Source organism: Haemaphysalis longicornis, unplaced genomic scaffold (assembly GCF_048455015.1).
Source record: "Haemaphysalis longicornis isolate Haplotype H1 unplaced genomic scaffold, Haemaphysalis longicornis Haplotype H1 scaffold_8, whole genome shotgun sequence".
NCBI lineage: Eukaryota > Metazoa > Arthropoda > Arachnida > Ixodida > Ixodidae > Haemaphysalis > Haemaphysalis longicornis.
Genome location: NW_027526445.1, coordinates 125218700 through 125244344, shown reverse-complemented (window position 1 = coordinate 125244344; position 25645 = coordinate 125218700). Strand labels below are relative to the sequence as shown.

At 47.1% G+C, this 25645-nt stretch overlaps 1 protein-coding gene and 1 non-coding gene across 3 annotated transcripts in view; one reads left to right on the top strand and one right to left on the bottom strand.

Annotated features, from left to right (window-relative positions):
• Positions 1-22866, bottom strand: part of LOC144149947 (protein-cysteine N-palmitoyltransferase HHAT-like) — a 56711-nt gene extending 33845 nt beyond the window's left edge. For both annotated transcript variants that reach the window (XM_077681696.1, XM_077681695.1), the window contains exons 1-2: positions 22568-22866; positions 13201-13283 (exon numbers count right to left, since the gene is read on the bottom strand). In XM_077681696.1, coding sequence (XP_077537822.1) covers positions 13201-13218 — 18 coding nt within the window. In that variant the 5' untranslated portion in view covers positions 13219-13283; positions 22568-22866. The remainder of the gene's footprint in view (positions 1-13200; positions 13284-22567) is intronic.
• Trnat-agu (transfer RNA threonine (anticodon AGU)) lies at positions 9298-9371 on the top strand. The gene has a single exon. It is a non-coding gene; the product is annotated as a tRNA-Thr (tRNA).
• Positions 22867-25645: the final 2779 nt, after the last annotated feature.

Genomic DNA, 25645 nt, shown 5'->3' with positions numbered 1-25645 from the left:
GACGCACGACAACCCACGACTATAATGCATTTCTGCATAAAAATACTGTCAAAGTAAAAAGAAAATACTTTTACGAAGTTTTTGTGCTAGTCTGACTTTTTTGTTCACATGTATTCCCAGATTGTTGTCTGCTCTTTTCCCACCAACATTCTAACCTTCTTTTACTAACCTCTACTGCTGTCCAGTTCACTTTACCGCTAACCTTAAAGCCGAGGGCTTCCGGAAGCTGGATGGCTCCATCACTGAGGACTGGACGGATACTGGACGAAACGTCGCTAGCTGCAACGGCGCCGCCCACGGCGGGCCGCGATTGCAGCGCCAGATTTCCCTCTATGGTGTAAACCGCGCGGATCCGGACAACTCAGGCCTTTAGATGAGCAAAAAGGGTCATTCCACTGCTGTGAATAGGGAGTCGACCAGTGAAGCTCTATTGGTGGATAACTATGTTGAGTTAAGTGTGGTAACTTACAACATTGCTCTCGTAGAGACACACGTAACTTCTTCAGAATTAATTCGAAATAAGTTCCCGTTATAATTTCTTTCTGAATAGTTTTGATGAACGAAACGCTACAGATGTTGTTGTTGTTGTTGTTTTTTTTGTAACACACTCCTTCCTATTATACGGCCATGCATTAGAACCAGACTAATTCTGTATGTTTGAAACTTCGCTGTGAACCAACTGTAACAAGTAAATAAAACTCGGCGTAGTGACAGAATCGTCTAGTGACAGAATGCACCGACGCTACAAAGGTGATGAGGTGCGCCGTAGCGGAGGACTCCGGATTATTTTGAACACCTGGGTATCTTTAACGTGCGCCGAAATCTCGTACACACAGGCATTTTTGCTTTTCGCCTCCATCTGAAAAGCGGCCGCCGCGGCCGGGAATCGAAACCGCGACCTCGTGTGCACTAACGCAACACCTTAGCCACTGAGCCACCACGGCGGGTGGAGCGGAAACTGTGGGTTGTACCGCAGCGGTTCCCCCTGCACATCGGGGGGAACCGCAATATACATCCTTCCAGAGCCGCAGGGCCCCTTGCCGCTTCCTTTCAACTGGCATCCGTAGAGTGTCATGGTGACTTAGACGCGATCACTCGGCCGGTCAATAGAGAGCCGTGTATAGCTTCACACCTTTCGGCGGTACTGGTAGGCATAGCTGCACTCTCTGCGTCCTATACGCATGCTGCTGTAACATTACACATTTTGCCTGGGGAAGAAATTTTGCGAATACATTTTACAAGAGGCCCACGTCTTCTTGCAAAATAAAATTCAGAGCCCTTCCACTCTGTGAGGAAAAAAATTACACCATTTTCCCGCGAGGGGAACCATGGGGTAGATGCAACGCATCGGGGGTTGCCGTTGCGTTTCCGTCATGTTAGCGATGTCAGCGTGTGGATTGCTGTTGTTGTGTATCCTATTTACGCAGCATGTTCACCCTCGATGCGTCGCGTCTACCCCATGGTTCCCCTCGCGGAAAGGTGGTGTAAATTTTTAACCGAGCGCAAGCTGCGCGCTAACGCACAGCTGGCACGGCGACGGGAGCGAGCGCAGCCGAGCGCAAGCTGCGCGCTGACCGCGCTGACGCACAGATGGCGCTGCTGCGGTGATAGCGGCGGAGCGCGCAGCTGCCGCGGCGAGGATAATAGGGGAGGGATGCGGACTACGCCGCGACAACGACGCGGGACAAGGCGAGTTAAAGAGATGCGTTGCATCTAATAAGTCAAGCGAACCTGGAACGCTGGTATGATTCGCTGTGTTGGGGTTTAGCGAAATTAGCTGTGTTGAATTGTAAGGGCCCTGGCGAACTGTCTATGCCGGAAGCAAAGGACGCACACGATTGGTGGATAGAGACAATGACGTCTTTAGTGCGCCGTACAGGTGGCCGCCGAAGAGGGCGCGGCATTGCGCAATGTTAAGGGGGAGAGGGACGGCTCGCGTGGCGAGGAGTACGCACGACTCGGAAAAAACGCAGCACCGGTGGAGAAGAGGAGAAATTGGGGGTGTAAGTTGTAACCATACTCCATGCGTGAATGACCATGCTTCACTGCGCAGCGCGCAATGTGGGAAAGCCAGCTCTCAACGACCAAGCTTGCACCGATCCCCTTGAAGTCGGCTTCACCTCTAAAGACAAATGCATTGCTGGGAATACATCTCTTTAGGGGCAATATAAACCACCTCATATCAAAATATGGAGGCTGTGGGCGCTTTTAGGGCGCAGCCCTTTGTCGCCCGTGTGTGGCCTGAGCCCCGTCGCCGTCGTCGTGCCCGAGCGAACGAGGGCTGGATTGACGAGTGAAAGAAAAAGCGAACGATGAAAGAAAGCAAAAGAGGAGAGCGTCGGGGAGAGCGGTTCGCCGTGTGTTGGGCGGCGCGAGACAGCGCTCTCCGAAAGTTTGTGGTGGGGGGAGGCAGTATTCTTTGCCAGCTCGAGAGAGAGAGAGAGAACCACTTTATTTTACAACTGGGATTTAGGGGGGGGGGGGGGAAGGGGCGGGGTATGGCCGGAGCACATATGGCTTCGGCGACCGCAAGGGCCCGTGCGGTTGGAGTTTCCTGAACCGGCCGGTTCGAGCTCCCCAAGGCCTGTTCCCAGTGGTGGGGCGTGGGGTAGGAGGGAAATGGGTCGTGTAGACACTCACAGAGCGAATGAAAGTGGGTATCACGTTGGTGGCAGTGAGGGCAGTGGGGTGTTGGAAACTTGTGTGGGTGCGTGTGTGTGAGCGTGGTTCTGTGGGGGAAGCAGTGAGTTTGTAGGATGCGCCACATGTTGGCGGCAGCGTGCCTTAGCGGCGGGTGCGGTGGGGGATTGGCGGTGAGATGTTTGAGTGGCGCCCCCTGGCTCTGACGTCGGCTTAGGGACTCGCGCCGCTGTCGTCTGCTACACTCCGCTTGTGAGGGGCGGCAGTGTCTGTGCTAGATATCGCCCGCTTTGTTGGTGTAGTGCATTAAAAAGCGTGTTTCTAGTGATTCAGTTATTTTGCCAGCTTCTGACGCATCTGAATAATTTGAACCTGTGTCCCCCACTAGTTTGCAACACACGACGAGATAGAGAACAACTTTCTTCAGAGCATCGGTCAGAAGATGGTGTGTAACTCGTCCTGTCTAGCTTATTCGCGCAAGGATCAGCGCTCAGAGCTCCTCGATAAGTATCCAAAATCCGTAGGCTTTCCTGCAGTATTTTTGAGATATTTTTATGAAGACTCAACAGTCTAATGCTACGTACCAAGCAGCGAGCCCACACGCACATCGCACAGCTGGAAATAAAACGGCAGTCTTCTATTTCTTTCGTCGTTGTCTTGTATCAGATGAATGTTTCTGGCTTGTTTTTTTCTTCCCAACGAATTAATTTTTCTGCACCGTCACAAACGTCTTATTAGGAGGTTTGGGGGTGTTTGGGAGTCTCACATTGTGGATATTTTGTTCAGGTTGTATGGCATACATTCCCTTCATCACAAAGTGGCTTTCATTACGGCTGCGTGAAAGAAGGTGCATAACCGCAGCGTGCTTTGTTTATTCACATGCAAATACAATGAGAAGGGTTGTGCTACGCCACCGCGATCGCGCCCCAAACAACGTTGTCCACAGTACTCGAAGGAGGCTTTTGTGCTCCGAATTTCTATCGTAACCATCGTTGTCATAACGAACTGACTATTAACCCTAACAATGATGACATGATTACGGTGTTGAAGGCCTGAAATACTCGCTAACTAACGCAAAAAATAGTATACCTGCATATGTTACAAGAATCTAAACCGATGAATATTTCCAAGCAGGTCTTCATTGCTTTCCAACCCTTTCAGGCGCAAAGAACAAATCCTATTCCACTTAGGATGATGTTCTATCAATTGAAGAAAATTACTTTTACTCTCTTGTCTTAGTCTGAGGACCCGGCCCACTAACCAGCTCGATTTCATTGTTAAATAAAGTTTTCTACTCCTCCCCCTCCTCCTCCTCCTCTTGAGTACAGTTTTCCTATAACGCATATCCGAATATCGGGAAGATATATGGCTTTGGAAACTGTACCGAAATATCCCTTCAGGTCTGAACAAACATAGTGTTATTGTATCTTTAACGTAGACGTGACTCGTTTCGCTCAATAAACCTGCTACTGCTTAGGAGCCTGGTATAAAACTAGCACGCGCCTATGTACACAGTGGGTTATTTGGAACTCAATAACCTACAGTTTTTGCAGCCCATAGTGAATGTCGGCATACTTTCATGCCATGAAAACGTAAAGCGATGCGATACAATACTTTGGAGCGTTCGGCAAGGTTTCGAAAACAGTTTTACCTAACATATGATTACCGGGAATCGTAATGCTTTCTGCCAAAGCCAACAGCCCTAAAGGTCTAGATTTCGTTTTGGTCTTCCATTTTTGCTCTTGTCGGTCATGAGCAGCTGACTGTTCCCTTTGTTCGAAAGATTGCTTAATACAGAAGCTTACGCCTAGCTCGGACTCTTCGCGCTTCGCACTGGACAGGCTTCGCAAGGAAGGGGACGATGCCGGCAATGTTTCTTCCGTAGCGGTATCTAAAACTAAACTTTACCTCACACCATGAGCTAGTGTAGGCGATTTTAAGCCTATTAATATGATAAAATTTACCCACACGCCAATTGTGGTGCGGACGAGCATCAGACGTTGACTGAGCGCAAAGAAACAGCAGGGAGAGCGAGCCTTATTGAAGCAGACGACAAATGCAAGAATCCCTAAGCTGACGTCATGGAGGCGCGCGTCGCAGCGCCGCCCGTGTTCGCGCTCACCGCCAATAGTGCCTGCGGCGGAGTGGGTAGTGCTGGGCGACTTCTCGACCGAGGCGCTCGACGGCCCGACACTTGGCGAAAACGGGAAGGGGGCGTGCGTGTGGCTATGATGTGCGTCCGGGTAAGGCGCAGTTCGCGGTCCCTTCCTGAGACGCACTTCGCGCCGCCGACGAAGAGGCTCATCATCCCTGCCGTCGAGAGAACCCATGAGTGAGTGCTGCCTCAGCGCACTGCTGCTGCGCCCAAATATCGCATTAGGGAGTATCGTAAACGCTAGGCAATTTTTATTTTATTTTATTTTTATTCTTATGAGATTGAATTTGCATACGCTGAATTTTTTTTGTCTACGCTTGGTAATTCGCCGGAGACAATCTGCGCCGGTTCTATATATAGGTATACGCTTCCATCAAAAGCACAGAATGCGTTTTGATGGAAGCTTTATGAGGTATTAATCACGTTCTAAGGGCACCCCGGACAGTAGTCCTCGCAACATTATGAATACAACGTGAAATAACCATGCAGAAAACAACAGCCAACTTAGGTGCACTGCAGGACGAAGGCTTCTCCTATTGACCTGCAACCGCACCTGCCCTGCGCTGCTCGAGTCTATTCTTCCCCCTTAAATTTTCTTTTTTCTTTCCTCCATAGAGCCACTGGACTCCTTCTTCTATACCCGCCTCTTAGTATCAACTTTGTCACCCTGGTGTACCACGGCTTGTCACTTCGTCTCCCTACATGGCCGGCCCAAGTCTATTTATTTTTCTTTATTTCAACTATGAAATCATCTACTCTAGTTTGTAAGTTTGTATCCTATAGTCCAAAAAAGATCGTTTCCTGTTCCTCCTGTCCCTAAGTCTTACTCCGATCATTATTCGTTGCATGGCCCATTGTTTTCGACCTAAGAAGGTTAATTTAATCGAGTTGTTGCTGGGTCAGCGCCGGATTCCTGGTATGATAACGCTAGGCCCGTCCTGTTTCAGTCCGTTTCCCACTAAGAAATCTCCATTTGCTTCCATTACAGAGCGCTGAATCGCAGTACGAAACACGAACCCAGGGAAGCGAGCGCAATGCTAGGCGTTATTTCCTCGTGGTTCTGCTTCGATATCCAGAGGCAGATAAAAATAAAAATTCCTTGTGATCTTAGAAAGGTCATATGTTGACACCCCGTTGCGACAGCGCTGTAGGAGTGGTATCCCAATACAGACACAAGACAGCAAAAAATGTCACCAGCCTTAAAGGGGCACTGACACAAAATTTTGAAGGCGAGATAACTTCGGAGATAGATTGGTGGGAACACATATACATCATCTGCAAAATATCAGCGGTGAATACAGCCTAGAACATATTTAAAATCAATTTTGAAGTGTGCGAAACGCAACCGAGCGGCCAGCAGAGGACCACGCGCAAGTGTAAATAAACAACATCCAAACACGTCACGAGTTTGTGTTTGCCGCTTCCGCACTGCCGGCTCGCCGCTCCAATCGGAGGGCCGGAGGGCGGAGCTTCTGCACTCGAGAACGAACGACCCGATCGTTGGCGGCGGAGGCGCCGTGATTTCGTCAGCTCATCGGGCAGCTGGCCGCGACCAAAGTTCTACAGCAATTCCAGGCACTCTGTTTCTATTACTGTTTATTACCGTTGGATGCGGAAACGCGCCGGAGGCACGAAAAGCCCACTGAGCAAGCCGCACGGTCGCTGTGCAGGCGGCGGCCACGGCCGCGAAGTGGCCCACGCCGGCGCAGGTAGCTCGAGTGATAGCTTGTTACCGCTGCACGAAATTGTCCCCAAGTCCCGACCATGGTGGCTTACATGAGAAAGGAGTTAATGATGCCATGGCGGGTTGCATTAAAAATTATCATCTGCACCGCTTACGAGAGCGGCACTCGAATATCCGCCGCAGTGCTAAGCCGAACACATCTGTAGGCGGACCTGTAGGCAGACCGGCCGGCTGCTCCCAGCGCGCGTCTTGCCACCCACCGTCTCGAGCGGCGCGCGTCGTTCGTTAGCCGCGGTAGCATTTGCACTCGCAGCGCTTGCGTCACATCCACGGTCGCTTTTTAATTAGGCGCCTCACGAGATCAGTACGGGGGGGCATTCGCAGAAACTTCCGTCGATGCGGATTCGACAGTGCTACGGCGGCTCTGCTCTGTAACTGTGATATCCCTCTGACGGTCACGTGGTCAGCTTTGTTCACACAAAATCCACGAAATCCATCGTTTCGCGGCACTCGCTGAAACCGAAACTGCGACTGGCCGCATTGAAAATGCCTCTAATTAAACAACCGTCGCACGCTGAAGCAAATGAGGTTTCTACAGGTTATAAGTAGGTCACTAGCTACTTATCGCAACAAAAAAAACAAGATGCAAAATTTTTGTGTAAGTGCCCCTTTAATAGCACTACAGGACGTGGCGCTTCGCCTTTTGTAGATTCAAACAAACAAATTGCAGAAGATGTCTGGCATTTCGCCGATCAGTGGACACACGTTACAGCGCTCCCGCTTGCCGGTAAGTAGCAACGGTTCCCTAGTATTTCCACGGGACAAAATAGGCACGAAATAATTCTAGAGAGAACTGCGTTGGGCAACGCAGCAGTCTCCAAAAGAATACCATAACGGAGACGCTAAGACGCATGGTGCTGCATAGGTCAACAGAACGAGCTACCCACGCGAGGCAAAACAATGGTCAACGCATCGGGTATCCGCAAGAGCTCGACAAGGGCAGTGCTAGAGGCCATCGTCTCTAATTACCGCAGAAAGCTGCTGTAATTCTCTACAGCTGTTCTTTGCCATTGTCACCACTCATTGAGGATGCGTAGAAGGTCAGAAAGCTACGAGGGGTACCTAAACAATTATAATGGCGTGTATGTGCGAGAGCATCAATGACATCTCACTGTGCCGCTGATTATGTCCTCAGGGTACGAAACAAGAAAGGAAGGAAAACTTCGCGTCGTGGGGCGGGTGCATTACGTCACAAGCGCTTGGCGCACGTTAAGCTAACGCCATTTGCTGGTAGAAGAAAAAACCTCACGGATGGCGTGGCCACGGGGTGAATGTGGCCGCTATTACCTCGTCGTAGGTTTTCGTACTAATATTTACTATAGGTACATCTGGCGCAAGTGTTTATGAAAGCCGCGTTTCACCGAGCTTGCCGCCATGTACCGGGTTAAGAACTGTCACTTTCCCTTGGCATGGCTGACGAACTTACTGAAAAGTTTCCTGTGGATGCCGAAGAATAAAATTGTTGTAAAATAATATTTAAAGTTGTTTGTTTATTTTTCAGTAGAAAAGTGGAACTCCAAAAGATCATTTCTCAAGGATTTTTTAGAGACTTCATGTAATACGAACAAGAAAAAAAATGTTGCCAACATTTGATGATTTTTGCTTTGAAAGCGAAAAGAAGCCTTGTGGCAATCCGCAGCAAGTATAGAGAGAAACGTGGCTAGATGCTATGGTGACGTCTACGACAGCACGTGACTACAATGACATTCCCACTAGTATATATTTAGTATGAAACTCTATGACCTCAGGTTCAAAGTACGCGCATTAGGCCAGCTCGTCCCATTTCACGACTCGCGCGCAAGGCAGCACTCAAGCACGTTTATAGCGACATATGTCTAAACACCAGGTTCAAACTACGCGTCTTAGGTCAGATCGCGCAATCTAGTTATCGTCAGTGAGGCAACGCCCGACAAAACCACATGAGCAGTCGCAGCCAATGGCAGTTAACGTGCCGTTTGCCTTCCACGGGTTTGTGATGACGGCACGGCTTCCGCAGTATGTGACGAAGAATTCCCCGTACTAAAAACGAGTTCGCAGGCTAAATGAATGAACTCATTTAGGGCGAAACTTATATACTTGTCCGTCATCAAAAACTCCCGAGGCTGGAAGTGTCTTTGCAGCGCGAGGAGTTCCGTAGCGCGGGGCGTTGAAAAACGAACGTCCTGCTGTGTGAGCAGTCACCGCCAAGCTTCCACGTCGTTCAAACCGTGATTTGTACCTCAGATAATACGTCACCTCACTTGGATATGTATCTTGGCTACACTGTTTAATAACAGGCACCATTTGCAAGATCACAACATGACAGACATCAAGGGGCTTCATCACTGAGATAGGCATTTTGTACAGATTAATTTTCAATCGGCATCGCTTTAAAATTATGTACAGTCCAAATAAAAGTCTGTGCGTGTATGTGTGTTTCTTCGGTAGGGATGACAGCCATCAACTTTGCCCATACTTTTCACCTTATATGGTAATCTTTATATCGTGCGTTAAAAAGCTTCTCTGATCATCTACTTTCGCGGAGGGGCATCGCTCATGATTTTTTTTTCGAGAGAGCCAATTGCACACCCAATGAGGAAGTGGCAACCGGCGATATGCGGTGCGACCAGAAGCAGTATTCAGCAGAGTACTCTGCGGAATACTGATTAGTATTCTGCCCAACGAATACTACAGCGAAGAAAAATTTTTACGTACGGAACCGGTTCAAATCAGAACCTGCGCTTCGACATCTTTTTGCGCGTTCCACCCCAGATTCGTTGGCGCCGTGGCTTAGTTGGTTAAAGCGCCTGTCTAGTAAACAGGAGATCGTGAGTTCGAATCTCACCGGTGCCTTTTTGTGTTCCTTTTTTTATTGCTGATTGCTTTTCAGCGTTATATGAGGCGCTTTTTCTTTCTTTTTTTTTCAGTGAGAGCCAGATTCACCTAACGTAAATTTGAGAAACAGTGGAAGTTTGTTACGGGACCAAAATGCAACGCTGTAAAAGCTCGCATGTAAAATATGATATATTTAACATGTCAGCTAGGAGAAGTTTATAGCCACAAGTAATTATAAATTATGCGGTGAATTTGAGCACTGTCGTGTTGATAAGTGTGGATTTGGCTCATATTGGATTGAAACACTCAGGTTGATGCGGCCTTCCCATGAAAACTTTAATTAAATTGAATTTCAAGAACGGTATGATTGAGTTTTGGCGGAAAATGCATTAAACATATGCAAAATGGCTCCAAGAACAGTAGAGCTATACACGGAGAGCATGCGAGTCCTTTTGGCACTAAATGCAGCTCTCTTGGAATTCTTCCCTAGGATAATTTTTCGGGTACGCCGTGCCTGAATATATACTCACGAAGTAAGCAAGCTCTTTATTTCTTTCCTATAAATGTCCAAAACCGCTTCACAAAAGGCTGCTCGTATATTTTTCTTGACCTTAATGAAGTGGCTCGTACTCTCGGAGGGAGAGAGAGGATGAGAGAAAGAGAGAGATTTGCCAGTGCTTGTAAGCGGTGGTTCTTTAGGTAAGTACTAAAATGGTAAATATGGGAGTCAACCAGTAAATATGACCACAGTTACTCCGTTCGGATTAGGGAGGCGAGATGAAATCATTGTTTCACATCGCTCAGTTTCATTTCGTTTACTTCTTCGGTTCACTTCGCCGTCGACATCTGGAGACAAATCTTTCGCCGATCTTTTAGTTTCCGTCTGAATTAATGATAAGCCAGTTCCGAAAAGAAAAACCACTCCTGAAAACACCCAGAAACAGTCTGAATAGTAAAGCCAAAAGCAAACTCCCATTGAGCAAATGGATTTGGCTCATTTTGACCCGTGAAGCAGCAGTACCCGACTTATTTTAGATACGAACTAGGACCTGCGTACACGTTTGCACGGCGTTATTCCACTTTTCTTGCCATCTCTTTTTTTACGGGAAAGTTCCGAGTTTTTCTTGTCACTGCAGTTTTATCGGACGTAGTTTTGGTTTCTGGATCTGCATGGCTCACTTAAAAAAAAGCCTCCTATGTTCCTGTTTGCTTGGAGTGGATTATGTTTATGCACCGGCCGCGCAATGCCATAATGACATCTGATGGTGAACAAAGCCCATCTATTTCATCAATCAGAATGCGATTGGCCAGTGCGACGCGTTTTGCGCGCCGACTGTTTGAAAAGAATAGCGTTTTTTTTATTATTATTATACCGGGAACACCATTGCTTTCCTGCTTAACAACGTGTGGGCTAGAGCTCGTCGGTTGCCTTAGATCAGCCCAGTTAAGCGCGAAAAATGTGCCCTGTTTTCAAAAAATGTTTCAGAAAAATTTTGACGTCTCTCCTGCGCCGTGTGACTGCAATAATTTATGAAGCCTGAACAAATAAATACAGAGTGTTTAAATACGTCAGGGATGTCAGGACTGAGTATACCAGTGGGATATACTCACAGACGAAATCAGACTTATTTAGTAGAACTATAAGTACATCACGAAAATTTGTTTCGTATATAGGGAAAACATCCTGCGACATCGTAGCAGTCTTGTCGCTGGTCTCTTGGCGCGAGGGCATCACCCTTATGGAATTCATTCGGGCCCTTAAAGGGGCCATGCGAACAAAACACAAGTTTGGTTCTTTCGAGAGATCGCCACGTTAGAATCATACCGACACCACTTTTAACGCACACTTCGCTCAAATAAAATACGTGATTAGAAAATAAAAAGAATTTGCCATGCGACCCACTAGCTCATTTCCTGCAACAGAACCTACACGATGTCATATGTGCCCAGCTGTGCGATTTGCTGAGGCCGGCAAAAGAGGCACGGCTATTAAGCTTGCCGAACGAGCTGTTTGCGCTTAAGTGCAATGCTTACTCATTTTACAGCAAAGAAAGTTACGAAAATACACGTAAGCATAGAATTACCGATACGCACTGCTGTCGGTACTGGGCGCACTATGCTTGTCTTAGCTGCACGGCACTCCGCCGCTCTGAAGTTGTCTTACACGACACTGGCCGACTGGCGTAAGCGACGTTGTCTTAAGTGACGTTGTTTGTCGAGGATACCCCTGTTTCACGAAATGATTACTCTCTGCAGTAACAAAAACAAGCCAGATGCAAAACGCTCAAAAACAAAGCAACGGCGTAAAGCAGTTCGTCGATTAATATACTAGCGCCATCTGGGAGGGCTGAGGTCAAGCAAGGCTGCAGAGCCGAATGACGCAGTGGAAGTTCGTTTGAATGCGCGCACTTATGACTTCATTGCTGACGTTGCGAAAACACACGGGAGAATCAAATTTTAAACCTAAAGTGAGTAATTTCTCAGTGAATACGGCGTTCTTTGCTGCCGGGCAAGCGCTGGGGCACTATAAAACACGAAATCTTTCCAATAGAGCAAACTTGTATTTTGTCTGCACGGCCCCTGTCAGCATGCGCCGCTGACCCATGAACAGCAGGTATTTTGCTTCTCGAAATTAAAAATGGTTAGAACAAAAGAGGAGAAATGCGGCCATGCATGCCCTTCGTATACAGATGGTTAACCAGCGAAACCGTAACGTGTGGTCGGTGTTAGGCATTGTCACATCTACGATGCTGGCCGTTGTCGCTTGAGCGGTGCTTGACGCAGCTATAACTCGCAGCGCGCGCCTTCTGCTGCGAGTACGGTTGCCACCTGACTGGTTTTGGACGGGCCCGACCGGTTTTTTAGACAGTGGGCCGGTTGCCGGTCTGGTCCTAAAACCGGCCGACGTTGGCCGGTTTTTTGGCCATCGTGCCGCGGTTATTTCTTTTTGGCATTTTTCAAGCGTAGCCACTACGAAAATAAATATGGGCCGACAAGCGCTGCAAAGACACGCTAGAAGAGGAAATACGCGGCCGAGCGCGATTCCTGAGATGGAAGGGACCAAAAGGAGGAACAACACTGCGAAATGCCGCCGGCGCGGCCCGCAAGTGCGGTTATTTTTCTGTGCAGCACATTCAGAGCAATAGCCAAAATCTCAATCACCTTCAGTGCAAACATTATGTAGTTTTCTATGTAGGAAAACGCTACAAGAAACGGCATTGCATGTCAATATAAAAAAAAACGTGGTGCCTTTTTCTCAACACCAATTTAAACTTCTTCTTACCTGCACGCCGAAGAAACAAAAACACTGGTGTGCGTCGCCTCCTCCGTTTCAACCCAATTATCAACGCTGGTGTCAACAGACGCTATGAAACGCAGTCACAATGGAGTCGAGGCATTACTTTGTGTTTGGTGGGGTGGTGTTCGGAATGTCTAACTCACAGCATGCGTTTAGCACGGACAAGTACCGCCATCCCTCGGAGCCCGACGTAACCAGTGACGGCGCACTCGCATATGGTTACCTGCGTGCGTGTCTCGCCAGTGAATACAAGGTATAGGCTAACACATGGCTTGTGGCGTGAGGTCTCCTGTACTCGGGCCTTGACCTCTTGACTTTCCTTTAAAGTTGCGGACAATTACCATTCGATTTTTCGCTCTAAGCGTCCATTTAACTTTTATGTGTCTTTTCCCAGACGTTCAGCCAGCGTTTGTTTACTAGGAATACTTAGTGACCTGGTACTAAGGAGAAAGTACCAGCTACTGGTGTCTCTCACTGCGTATGCCCTCTCTCGTTCTTTCAACGTGTATTTTTTTTATGTACTCATAACAACAGAATTTGTACACTTACTGGTTTTGGAGGTGCCATAACGCCACATTGCGTACAGCACGATTGCAATCCATGCGACCCAGTTTAATATCCTCGAAGGACTCCTGCAAGAGACCAGCGCAGTAAGGCATCAGTTAGTGCTCGGAGCTTGCATATTAGGGCGCGTTATTAGGTCAACCGCCGGTCTCAGGGATAAAATAGCTTCAAAGTGCACCAGTGCACATCCATAAACTCTAGAATATACCCAAGTTAGGCAACGGTCGTTTATTAGAGAATATGGTTTATGAAGAATGCGGCTTTTGAACGGGAAAGTAAAAAAGAAGAATAATTAAATTTGGGGGATTTGTGCTGCACCCAAGCAACACGTGAGGAATGAGGCGCGCCGTAGTGAATGGTTCCGGAATTATTCTGTTCACCTAGGACAAAGTGTGACGAAATCTCAGCACAAAGCTATTTTCGCTTTTCGCCTGTATCAAAAACACTGCCAATGCGTCAACGTAAATAATTTCATCAACACAAATATTGCTTTAATTAGGACATTAAACATCAAAAATTCCGAGCAGACTTGACATTCCAAGCATTTCTATATGCGTACCTACTTTGTCGCCTTCTGTCTCGGCAAATGTCTGTGTTTTCTAAATCAGTGCATGGCAGCAGAGAATAGCCATCAGGCGAGAGCCTCAAATCTCTATGTTTCAATACGGATAACGTTCATCTTAAGCGCATAAAAGCGCACAGACACAGAAGGCAAGCCCTTCTTCAATGAAGACCGCAAACCCTTCTTCAATACCGAGTATACTGAGTACATGTAATACTGAGTAATACTCTCAGTGGCTAAGGCGTTGCGCTGCTGAGCACGAGGTCGCGGGTTCGATTCCCGGCCGCGCCGGCCGATTTTCTGATGGAGGCGAAAAGCAAAAACGCCCGTGTGTACGAGATTTCGGCGCACGTTAAAGATCCCCAGGTGGTCAAAATTAATCCGGAGCCCTCCACTACGGCGCGCCTCATCGCCTGCGTTGCGTCGGCGCGTTCAACCCTACAACCAATCAATACTGAGTAATACTGGGTACTTAATTGTCTGGAACACACATGTCCAAGGCGAACATCACAACCGCTTTGCGACGTTCACCTTTAATCAGCCAAAATCCCCGATATGCACTGGTGCAGGGTCCGTTCAGGGCCAGGGCCCATCTGGCATTCCGTAGAAACCTGGTTTAAATGCCGCCAACTTGGTTTGTAGGGGGACATGTGGAATCATTGAATTCCTAGCATTTAATAGCATTTTTTTTTCCTTTGAACATTTAACGGCCATTTTTTATCCTTTAACCGTGCCTTGGCCATTCTGTGTGCCACCCGTCGGCCATATTTTCGACCAATACAGTTAACCAATTCTCTCGCATTAAGGGACACTCACCTGATCACACATTCTTACGGTACTTACTAATTCATGCCCCAGGGGTAAAAAAGCATCGTGTACCGTTAGAAAAAGTTTTACAAATTCATAGACATCTACTAATGGTCTCGTTTGCTTCTTTTATAAATATATCACTTATTTACCGAGGTAAAAATAGACAATAAACATATTTTCGTTCATCCAATTTTTACTACATGGCGCTAGCTGTCTAGCAAGGTAGAGATTTTTTTTTTTCATTTCTGTACAGTAGTAATATATATCTAAAGTAAGCAAACTAGGGCGTTGTGAACATTATTTGTAAAGATTTCCGTGTTGCTTCCCTATTGTTTATAATTCTGTGGGTCAGAGAGCACTAAGTCCCATATGAATGTTAACAGGTGAATCCGCTTTAAGCAAACCGGTTTACAGATGCGAACTTGTACTGAGCAGCCTGCAACCGCCAGTCGAAGCGACAAGAAAGCATTCGAAAAATTTTGTTATCGCCGCACCCGCCCCCCCCCTCCATTTAGATACGTTCCCCCAGGCAGCTTTTATTTTTGGCAAAAGGGGACAATCTTACACCCGCCCTTTGCTCGAATTAGGCGCGTTTCTCTCATTAAGGTATTGAAAGTTCTGAGGAAGCATTAAAGATAGACTTACGCAGGCATTGCTGCTTTGCACGGCGCCATGCATATATAGCGGCGTAATTAAAAATCTTTCCCAGTTTCGGCCTTTCATTAAAAGGTAATTAATTTCACCGCAGCAAACTGCCTGGATAATCAATGCGCAAAAAGGTCGTAATTGTGCTTTCCGGACATCAAGCTCAAAATCCCGGGCCATCTCCACTGACGTGAAATTTAATTGGGGAGGGGCGAAGCATGCAGTGTATAAGTGTATTCTTGGCGCCTTGGCGTTTTCGCCAACGGAGATGAAACTGATATGGGGGTAGAGGTATAGAGCTTTGCTGTAAAAGGCTGGTGTCTTTGAAGCACGATGCTCTCCAGCGCGAGGCGTAAACGAGTGTCCCGGTGTTTTAGTACAGTGACTACATGAGACGACGGTTACGACGACGACATGAGACGCCGACAGCCCGAGCCCCTAAGGGGCATCGCCCCTAAAAGGACTGCGGAGACAACATATAATTTTGTACGGTTTGAAAGAAGTAGGCTTTGGTAACTAACTCAGCTCCATACTCCAGCAACGAAATATACTTTTTAGGCGAAAAACACAAGAAATAATAAAGAACAATCAAATTTCGTTCTGCAATTAAGTAACATGGCAGGGGTGGCGTATTATGAGCAAACACTAAAAGCATAGTTATCGATGTGTTAACTGTCCGTTATCATTCAAGTCATACGATCCAACGGATCTATAGGCGCCCCACTACGATCCCACAGTCTTGTTTCGTGGAGGTGGCTTGCATAGGTATAGGCGGCGGCAAATCCGGCAAACAGGATTCGCCGGAGCATTCGCCGGAACTGGAATCGCCGGAACAGGATTCGCCGGAACAGGAATCGCCGGAAAATTGCTGTGGACTCGCCACTGCTTCATCTGCTTTCATTAATATCTCCATTATTTTTTGAAATTTAGGATGAAATGCGTATCATTATTGTTACCGGGACAGAGCAGGCGTTTTATTAAACCAAACTTGCATTTTGTCTCGATGTCCACGTTATAGTGGAATGGTGAGAGTGGTGGCAGATAAAAGCTCTTTAGCTTTCTGTAACAGCCTCGGTAACCTTTGCTAAAATGTCGAAGGTACATAAGTCGTGCACAACGCATACACGCGGCAACGCTCCTGTTCTAATTACTTCAAGAAAGTTCCCACACAGACGATTTCGGACTTGTGACAACTCGCTTCCGGAAGGTCGATCTCAACGACTAACAAAGAACTTCTGCCTAATGAGGACCGCTGTATTGCACTTCTCCGTTTATAGCATTCCTGGAATAAAGAAGCCTCGCGTTGTTCGCGTACCCGCCCCTCGAGACATGGCCCTTCAACGAAAAAAAAAACGCCGGAACTTTCACGAATATTTTTCCAGCTTACACGCCTGAATTTCGGCAAGAACTTTCGCTTGAAAACAAAAATAAATTTATCGTGTCATGCTTGGAAGAGCAGAACAAGGCAATGGTTCCACTGGGAAACACGTGAAATTATTTCGATTGGGGTTGTTTTTCGGGATTTGTAGTCTCCTTTGTTCCTTTGTCGGAGTAAGGGAGTGCTGTAGACCGATTTTTGTAAGTGAAGCATGCTTTGCACAAGCTGACCAAGCATGACCCAAGCTGGTTTTCTGGGCCGACGGCGGGGGCGCTACTGAAAGCCCTCTAGCGGCATGTTTGGAAAGTAACTGTAGATCATGTGGCTGCATTATACTCGCCCCAATCCCGTGGTGATTTCTCGTTTGTATGCATTGGTTATTAGTATATGCGTGGAGTAGTGACAGTCCCTGAAAAGAAAGTGTGATCTACGTATTCGCATTTTTCTGATGCGCTGCAGTTCTCGGACAGTTTCCGGAAACGTTCGTTTGGATAAGGGGAACAATATTATGGGAACAACACGTCATAAAGGCATCATGCTTGTCATGTGCATGTTTCCCGCTTTGAGCAGCTTAAAAACATCGCACGATGGCACACAGGGCCAGCAGAGACAAAAGTCACTGGTGCGTTAACCAGTGACTAAATGAAATAAGGGGACTAAGGCTGTGGCAAAAACAAAACTCTTCCACCAACGCCATCCGAATGTGCGCTACACGTATAGACTTTACTACCGGAACAAGTTGTTCCACGGAAAGCGCAGCGCTTAACCGTGAGCTCCATGCCGTATTTCATTTTGAGGGGCAGGTGTACCCTTAAAATGAGAAAAAGTATGCACCGAAAGCGAGATAAAAGAAAATTAAACGAAAAGAACAGCCTGGTAAAGAATCACTACAGAAAACAGTCTAGGAAAGAATCAATACAAGATTAAAATGGTTCGGTTTTAACCCTCAAATCTAGTTATCACGATCGAAAGCAAAGACTATGCACGCAGTGTTTCGTGAAAGTTTGCATTTGCTTGAATATTCTACCTGCCGTCTAGTATATTTAATGAATGACTGGATTCAAACTTTAGCTTGCGTGGAAGGACACGCAGATTCATGTGGCACGCCGTTGATGGTGTGACTGAGGGACCAAGCGCAGGCGAAGAAGCCGTTCCACCCCCGCCTAGTCACGTGTTACCACAGAGGCGGAGTTTCGGACGAGCGAAGCAATAAGAAAGAAGGGCACAGCTTGTGCGTCGGCGGGTGAAGGTCATGTGCGATTGGGTGAATGACCTTGGAAAATGTAGCATCGTAGAGCTCTCGCTCTAAAAACAAATATTTTGATTTGCGGAGAGCGTAACTAAGTGACATTCCGATTGTTTTGCTCATATTAATTTTTCTTTGGGTCCATTACAAAATAGCGACGATCATCTTGACACTTGACTTAGATGTGGCGTAAACTAAGCGCTTCACTTGCCACAAAAAACCTTTATCAATACTCTTTTGATGATAGGCAACTTTTCCGCGCACGTCCAATCATAACCCCTCCCCCCGCCCCCCTCACCGCTTACGTCAGTGCTATTCGGCATATTCATCTAGGTATTCGTCCAAAAAGGAAAAACAAAAACTCAGTCCGCAGCACCTCAATGTGCCTGAAAAAAGTATTCTGTGGTTTCGTTGCGCGTTTGGACGACGTAGCGACATTTAGAGCGTTCCGGCTGTGCTATTAAATTAGAGAGACATTTGTATCTTTTCGGATATGATGAGTCCTGCCTGGCTTGAACTAAGACGGAAGGGCATTATTATTTCCGATGGTGCAAGTTCTTTTTTTTTATTTAAGCATGTCTAAGCGTTTCAGTTTTCTTCTGATTCGAGCGCACCTTCTTATCGCCTGCTTTCCTTAACTTTCTTTGCTTATAGCTCCGAGGCCTAGCTCTAGCTCCAAATGAGTGTGCGCCTATTTAAGCATGGAAGGCCTTGCACTGCCCCCAACATTTTAGCGAGGTTCACAGTTGCATAAAAAGCTGCAGCTAATGAGCCAGATCATGCCTGCAGTGACCTTTTTTGCGATGTATACGTACTAAACGAGGCCGCAAATGGTATGGCTGAAGCATTATACGCATTGCCAGGCTGAACCAACCTTCAATCAAATTCAATTATAAGGTCGCGAAACGAGGCGACAATAAACGTACTCGCGTAACAAAGCAGGACAACTTGCTTCAGTCATCGCTGGCGCTCGTGAGCTAGGGCGAGGCATCCAGAAACGAGCCCCTGGAGACCTTTTGTTGACGTTTGAGCACCCTGTCAGGCCTCAGGTTGGTGAACGGTGAAACCCAGCCTTAAAGACGCGAACTCAAGAGAGAGCAGACAACACACACGCTGGGTGTGGTGTCTGCTCTCTCTTGCGTTCGCGTCTTTATGGCTGGGTTTCACCGTTCTCCAAAGTATGTACCAACAGGCCCAACACCAAACTCTTCTCAGCTTGGTTTTGACGTGTTGTAATATGCGTTAATTTCATACAGACTTTTGTACGGTGCTTTTGTATGGCGCGAAAAAAAAAATTCTTCCGGACACCTAAGCCTTTTTACGTGCTTTGAAGGCGAAAGCCAGGCGAAACTTACTTCCACACTGTTTGCGTCTCTTTCTTCCTTTGCGGTCCTTCGCCATTTGTCGCGAATTCAATTGACAGGCAGACTGGCGACACTTCCCTAGGATCAGAGTTCCTCGCTGCCGGCCTACACTTGTTCTGCTCACGTACCGTCATGGTCACCTGTCACGCAATATGACGTCAGCGCCGCATGCACTAGGATTAACCCTGCTATACTCGGTGACAACTTAAGAACGGCACCGGAAGTTGGCGTTGTGCCTTATCACCGTAGCCGGATGTTTCTCCGCGCGGCGCAAGTAGGGCGTTTCTGGGAATATTTTGAACATGGCGTGAGCCATTCCCGTGATTTTTTGGACTTAATATGCTTATAAACGACTCCAGTGACGACAAACAAACTGCGTGAGACAAGGCAGACGATATCACGCATTCATAGCAAACCCCTTTCAAAACGCGCGCGCACTGACGTCGCGTGTCCGGCGCTTTGGCGGAGTGATACACTACATGAGGTGGTGCCGTTCTTGAGTTGTAACCGAGTATACACGGGAATTTCGAAGGCCTTTGAACGGAATGTCATTTGATTCAAATGCCCCCTTTGAGCTTCTGCACGACGTTTTTGATTGATTGATTGATTGATTGATTGATTGATTGATTGATTGATTGATTGATTGATTGATTGATTGATTGATTGATTGATTGATTGATTGATTGATTGATTGATTGATTGATTGATTGATTGATTGATTGATTGATTGATTGGGGGTTTAACGCGCCGACGCAACGCAGGCGATGAGGCGCGCCGTAGTGGAGGGCTCCGGATTAATTTTGACCGCCTGGGGATCTTTAACGTGCGCCAAAATCTCCTACACAAGGCCGTTTTTGCTTCCCACCTCTACCAGGAAAGCGGCCGCCGCAGGTGGGAATCGAATTCGCGTCCCCGCGCTCAGCAGCACATCGTCTTAGTTACTGAGCCACCACGGCGGGTGCACGACGTTTTTCAAACCCATTGGTTTGAAATGCCATTTGAGTCAAAGGCGCACGACAACCGACCTTTGAGGTTTGAACGGCCTTTGAAATGCGAACGTTCGCACTCTTGGGCGCAATTTCTGCGTGCCGAATTTACAGAAGTAAAAATTTACGAGTAAAACTTTGTTTTCAAATAGCATACTCTCACTCATTATTCGCTTGTTTTTGTTTTATATGCTCAGTTCATGCCTATAACGTAACTTCGTACTCTCGACACCAGCATCGTCGCGAGAGAAAAAAACGCCCTACGGAAACTATACTGCCCGTTCTATTTTGAGAATATTTCTTGCGCGCGTGTGGGTTATAATCAATCTTATCCCTCATGAATGTTTTATTTGGCAGAGTTTAACTATAAAACCAAATTGTATGCTTATTTACAAGAAGAACACTGGGCAGCAGTGGTGACTATTCGTTTCACCTGCACCACGTGAACCAGTTCAGGCGGTGCAGCAATTCGCCGTTCGTTTCAGTGGTGCAGCTCGCGGCACCTGAACCGCGCCGTTCGATTCACCGGTGGTGCCGACGGGTGCAGGACGAGTTCACGGCTTTGCCTGCACTCCCTGCCGAGGAGGTGCAGAAGCAGACGACAAAAGTGCAGGGCTGGTTCCGCCAATGGCGGAACCCACTTTGCACCGCTGTGAACTGGTTCAAGAGGGCAAGCTGAATCGAATAGACCCCAAGACATGACGGGTGAACGCGGAAACGTTCAACTGACTTATGGAATCGTCGTGTAGATCGGCGGAACTCCTTCCGGTTCGAAGGTCCTTTGAAATTTCGAAAGCCGTTCCACTCAAACGTCCTGGCTCGTATACTTTGGATTCCTTTGGGTTTCACTCCCACACTAACTCAAATGTGTTTTTTTACACTTTACAGAGGTAGCCGTTATCTGTGGAGGAAAACGTCAACGTCGGTTTTTCCCACACTGGGGCATTTAACGCTTTCCGAAAAGGAGCGATTGACAGCCAAAACAACGCATTAATTAACCGATGAGCGGCTTCCCATGTGCCGCGGAAAATAGGGGGGGGGGGGGGGGGTGAGGGGGAGCACCAACCGCGAAGCTTGCAGGCAATAGCAGCAACTTCCGTTCTCACTCAAACACGCCCACGCAAGTGTACCCTGCATTCCGCCGAAATTATGAATTTGTAATATAATACAAGCTCTGTTACAGAACTTGAGCTGATTCCCAAATTTTTATTCGACTGCAAGTCCCCGCCGCGCGTTGTCTCGGTGGCCAAGGCGTTGTGCTGCGGAGCCCAAGGACGCGGGTTCAGTCCCTGCCGGCCGCGGTGGCCGCTTTTCAGATGGAGGCGAAAAGCGAAAACGTCCGTGTGTAGAGATTTCGTTGCGTTAAAGATACCCAGGTGATCAAAATTAATCCAGAGCCCTTACTACGGTGCGCCTCATAGCCCATAGCACAATCAATCTATCGACTGCGAGGCAACATGGTAAGTCGTAGGTCTTAAATTGATTAGTTGTTTTGCCAGTAAACACAATAAACAAGAAAAAACTTCGCGCGAAATTTTAGCTCAAACGAGTGACTGTTTTGAACAATTGAATTGTCAACATATATCTTCCGATTTCTGTCTCGCCCCCCGGTTTGCACGAGTATGTGTACGAGTGAGAAATTAGACTACACCTAACAAACGGCTGGGTCTATCGAGTTATTTGTAAAATTTACGATTTATTCGTCTGCGAAAAATACATAAAACAAAGAAAATATGCAAGACTTATGATACTAAACACGCGTGCCGTCCTAAAACGCACTAATCCACACGGCAGCGCTTAAAAATTGACACAGTATTAGAAAAACTTTCGAAGCACTGCTGAGTGCGTACTACGTAAGTGTATGCACACCTCCGCCCCCCTCCCCTTATATTTTTTCTTTAGGGTGCGGACATTCTGAACCCAAGGACGCGGGTTTCATCCAGGCCACGGCTGTCCACTTTTCAGGTGAAGGCGAAAAGCGAAACGCCGTTTGTCGAGATTTCGGAACTGGCTAAGTATCCCCATGTGGTGAAGATTAATCCGGAGCCCTCCACTACACGGTGCGTCAAATTCCGGATATAGCTTTGGCGCGTTAAACCCCACAATTTGAATTTGAAATTGCGGACATCGAAACTGGGGTATCAGAGCTTAGGCTAGAAACACGCACACACGCATTGCAGGGTGCAGCTGTACATTCATCAGTTCAACAATGGTAAAAACAGGCACTAATTGTTTTCGAAACCTGCCGACGTTACATCTCAACCTGCGAACTTTATGAACGGCACAAAAAAACTGCAAGTTTTGCACAAAACATCGGGATGTTGCTAAGCGTATAAAACGGGACATCCGTGAAAATCCTACCTCCCCCATGGAAAAGCATTTCCTGGTCCCTTGCCTTCCTTGCTGTCTTGCTCACTCATGGAACGAGAGTAGGAACGCGACCGAGCGTTAAACACGTATCCCCCGGCGGATTCCAGAATAACTGTAACGCTTCTAGCGCGAGCACTGCTTTGTAGCTTGGCGTCTGGCATAAACACGACGTCGAAGTAATTTATCACACTTAAGAAATGGAAGAAGGCACTTGCTGACGTGATGGTGATGCCTAGAAAATAGGTGTAAAAAGATCAGTCGCCGACATCTGGTTTCGTGTATTTGGTCTTTTGAACGCGGCTGCACGCTAAACTCAAAGCAAGCGTGTCGTGCCCATCGCGCGAAGGTCAGAAAATAGAACAAAGGATTTCGAGGGCGGCAATAACGAGGCAGTAAAATTTGTTTCCGGCAAAGAAGTATTAAAGCCCAGCAATCTTTAACAGCTAACAAGGAAAACGCTTCGGATTTATAGCGCGTCATATGGTGATCCCGCCCTAAGCTAAAAAAACCCAAATACTACCTCCTATATTTACAATGCCTGCTGAATCATTTCGTTTCTTGTGCATGCACATCATTGCCCCTAGTTTCCCAAAGTGCCGCTAGGGGCACCATATTCCCAATCATCGAAATGAGAAAGGCTAGCACGTAAGAAAGTGATGTAATTACTGAAGAACAGTGGACAATCAAACACAGGCAAGGGGACCAAAAAAAGATAGCTGAGTAGGCAGAAACGAATAAAGGGAGAGAAAAATACAATCGAATATAAATATAATCGACATGTATTCAGGGACTAATTGAACATCAGAAAGGAAAATCTGCACGATAACTCAATGGCGGTGGTTTACTTTTTGAAGCTAGAGCAAGTTCCTTGAAAAGAAAGAGCTGTGTGGTACGCGGTAAGGAAACAAACGATTTGACACATTGCGTCGAAATGGAATTGTATCCACCCAAATTCACATACAGTGATCCCTCGTTAAAACGAAGTGAGCGGGATGGCGAAAAATTTCGTCATAGGCGGTATTTCGATATAAGCGTCCAGTCAAGAAAAACTAAAGCAGTTGATCTTTAATTCTGCCAAAACTGTGAGGAATAAAAACATAATGTATTCAGAGAAGCAAAACTTTAATTCGAGTGCAAAAAAGGCAGCGAGCTTTGACTGTTTTAAGTTCTTGTCGGGTGCGAGCAACTCCTGCTCCAATTTGATGACTCCTTGCACGAGGCTGTGGTCGCCGTGATTGGGCGCAGTGAAGAGATGTGACTGGCGGCGTCCGAACGCCTCGCAGACTGGGGAGCGAATGAGGAGTACTGGCAGTTGCAACTGTTATAGGGACGCGCGGGGGTCACGGAACCTACGAGATTTTCGTTCTGGGAAAGGCCGCAAATGCCGTGGCTTGAGTGTTTGTGAACTCAAAAAACGACTACCCGCTCATTCTGGGTCAGAGTGCAATCATGAAAACAGACCAGTTTCGCACTAGGAACTTTGCGTGATCAGTGGACTTTTTTTTTTTTTTTCTGAGGTGTGCAGCCGTGACTATGGCAAAACAAAAGTTTTTTGGCGCTCCATTGTCGACGACGCTGCAAATTCTACGGTTCGAGTGCCGTTGTACGCGCTCCGTCGCGTCCACGCTATTGACCAATGTCTAGGAACAAAATTACACGACCCTACCACGCATTTGGACCGTTTGTCTGAAGTCGGATGGCGCGAATTGAGCATAACCGGGTAGAAAAAATCGCCGGGGAAACACCGGCTTGCATTGACCCGACATGTTGACAGCCTGACTCGCCGCTGGGTCACCGCCACTCGGAGACACCCCCGCTTGCCTCTTCGCTTTAAGCGGGTCACGCTCTTCGTGCGGTTCGAGTAATGCGGTGCAAAATGCATGTGTCTGGGTTGGGACCAGAAGAAATTTCGAATAAAGCGATATTTCGAGTAAAGCGATTTCGTTATAACGCGGGAATATATATATATATATATATATATATATATATATATATATATATATATATATATATATATATATATATATATATATATATATATATATATATATATATATATATATATATATATAGTGGGAAATATTCGCCTCCCGAAGCTATAGGAGTTACTGGTAGCAGAGGGACAGTAAACTGTAGGAGGCTGTAGAGAGGACAGAAACTAATATTTGAATGTACTAGGAAACAGCTTCTTGGGGAACAGCGCGAACTAACAGGGACACAATAAGAAAGAAGTGGACAGGACTAGCGTTGTGGTCAGCAGCGCTAGTCCTGTCCGCTTCTTTCGTATTGTGTCCCTGTTAGTTCGCGCTGTTCCCCAAGATGCAAGTACACCAACTCGCCCAACTCGCCACCCTGCTACAGGAAACAGCTACCAGCTGTAACAAACAAAAATTAATTCGGGCCTGCATTTATAGCAGCGCTATTTATAAGGAGGTCAAAACATTTTTTTTCATCAACACGTATTTATGTATATGCTGCCGCAAAAATGAAGCAGCCATGTCCTTTTAGGGGCGAAGCCCTTTAGGGGCTAGGGCTGTCGGCATCTCCTGTCGTCTTCGTAATCGTCATCTCACGTCGTCGTGGTACTAAAACTCCGGGAAACTTGTTTACGTCTCGCGCTAGAACGTAACGCGTACTAAAATAACACCGGAACACTCACCCGTTAACGCCTCGCGATGGAGAGCTTCATGCTTCAAAGACAAGAGACTTTTACAGCAAAGCTGTGCACTTCTACCCCCAACGGTTTCATGTCCGTGGGAAAAACGCCATGGCTCCAAGAATACACTCATACACTGCATGCTTCGCCCCTCCCCAGGTTTCACGTTAGTGGAGATGGCCTGGGATTTCTTTCAATTAAAGGAACAATGAAAATGTCACTTCTGGGTTGACGTCTTAATTGCCTAAAATATACCTAATATTAGATGCGACGGCATCTCATTCACTCTCCTTGTCCCTCCATACGGCGTTGTCGTTGTCCGTCCACACCCCTCCCCCATTCTCCTCGCCGCGCGAGCTGCGCTCTCCGCCGCTCACCCCCTCTCCTCTCCGATAGCAAACACTCTCTCGCGA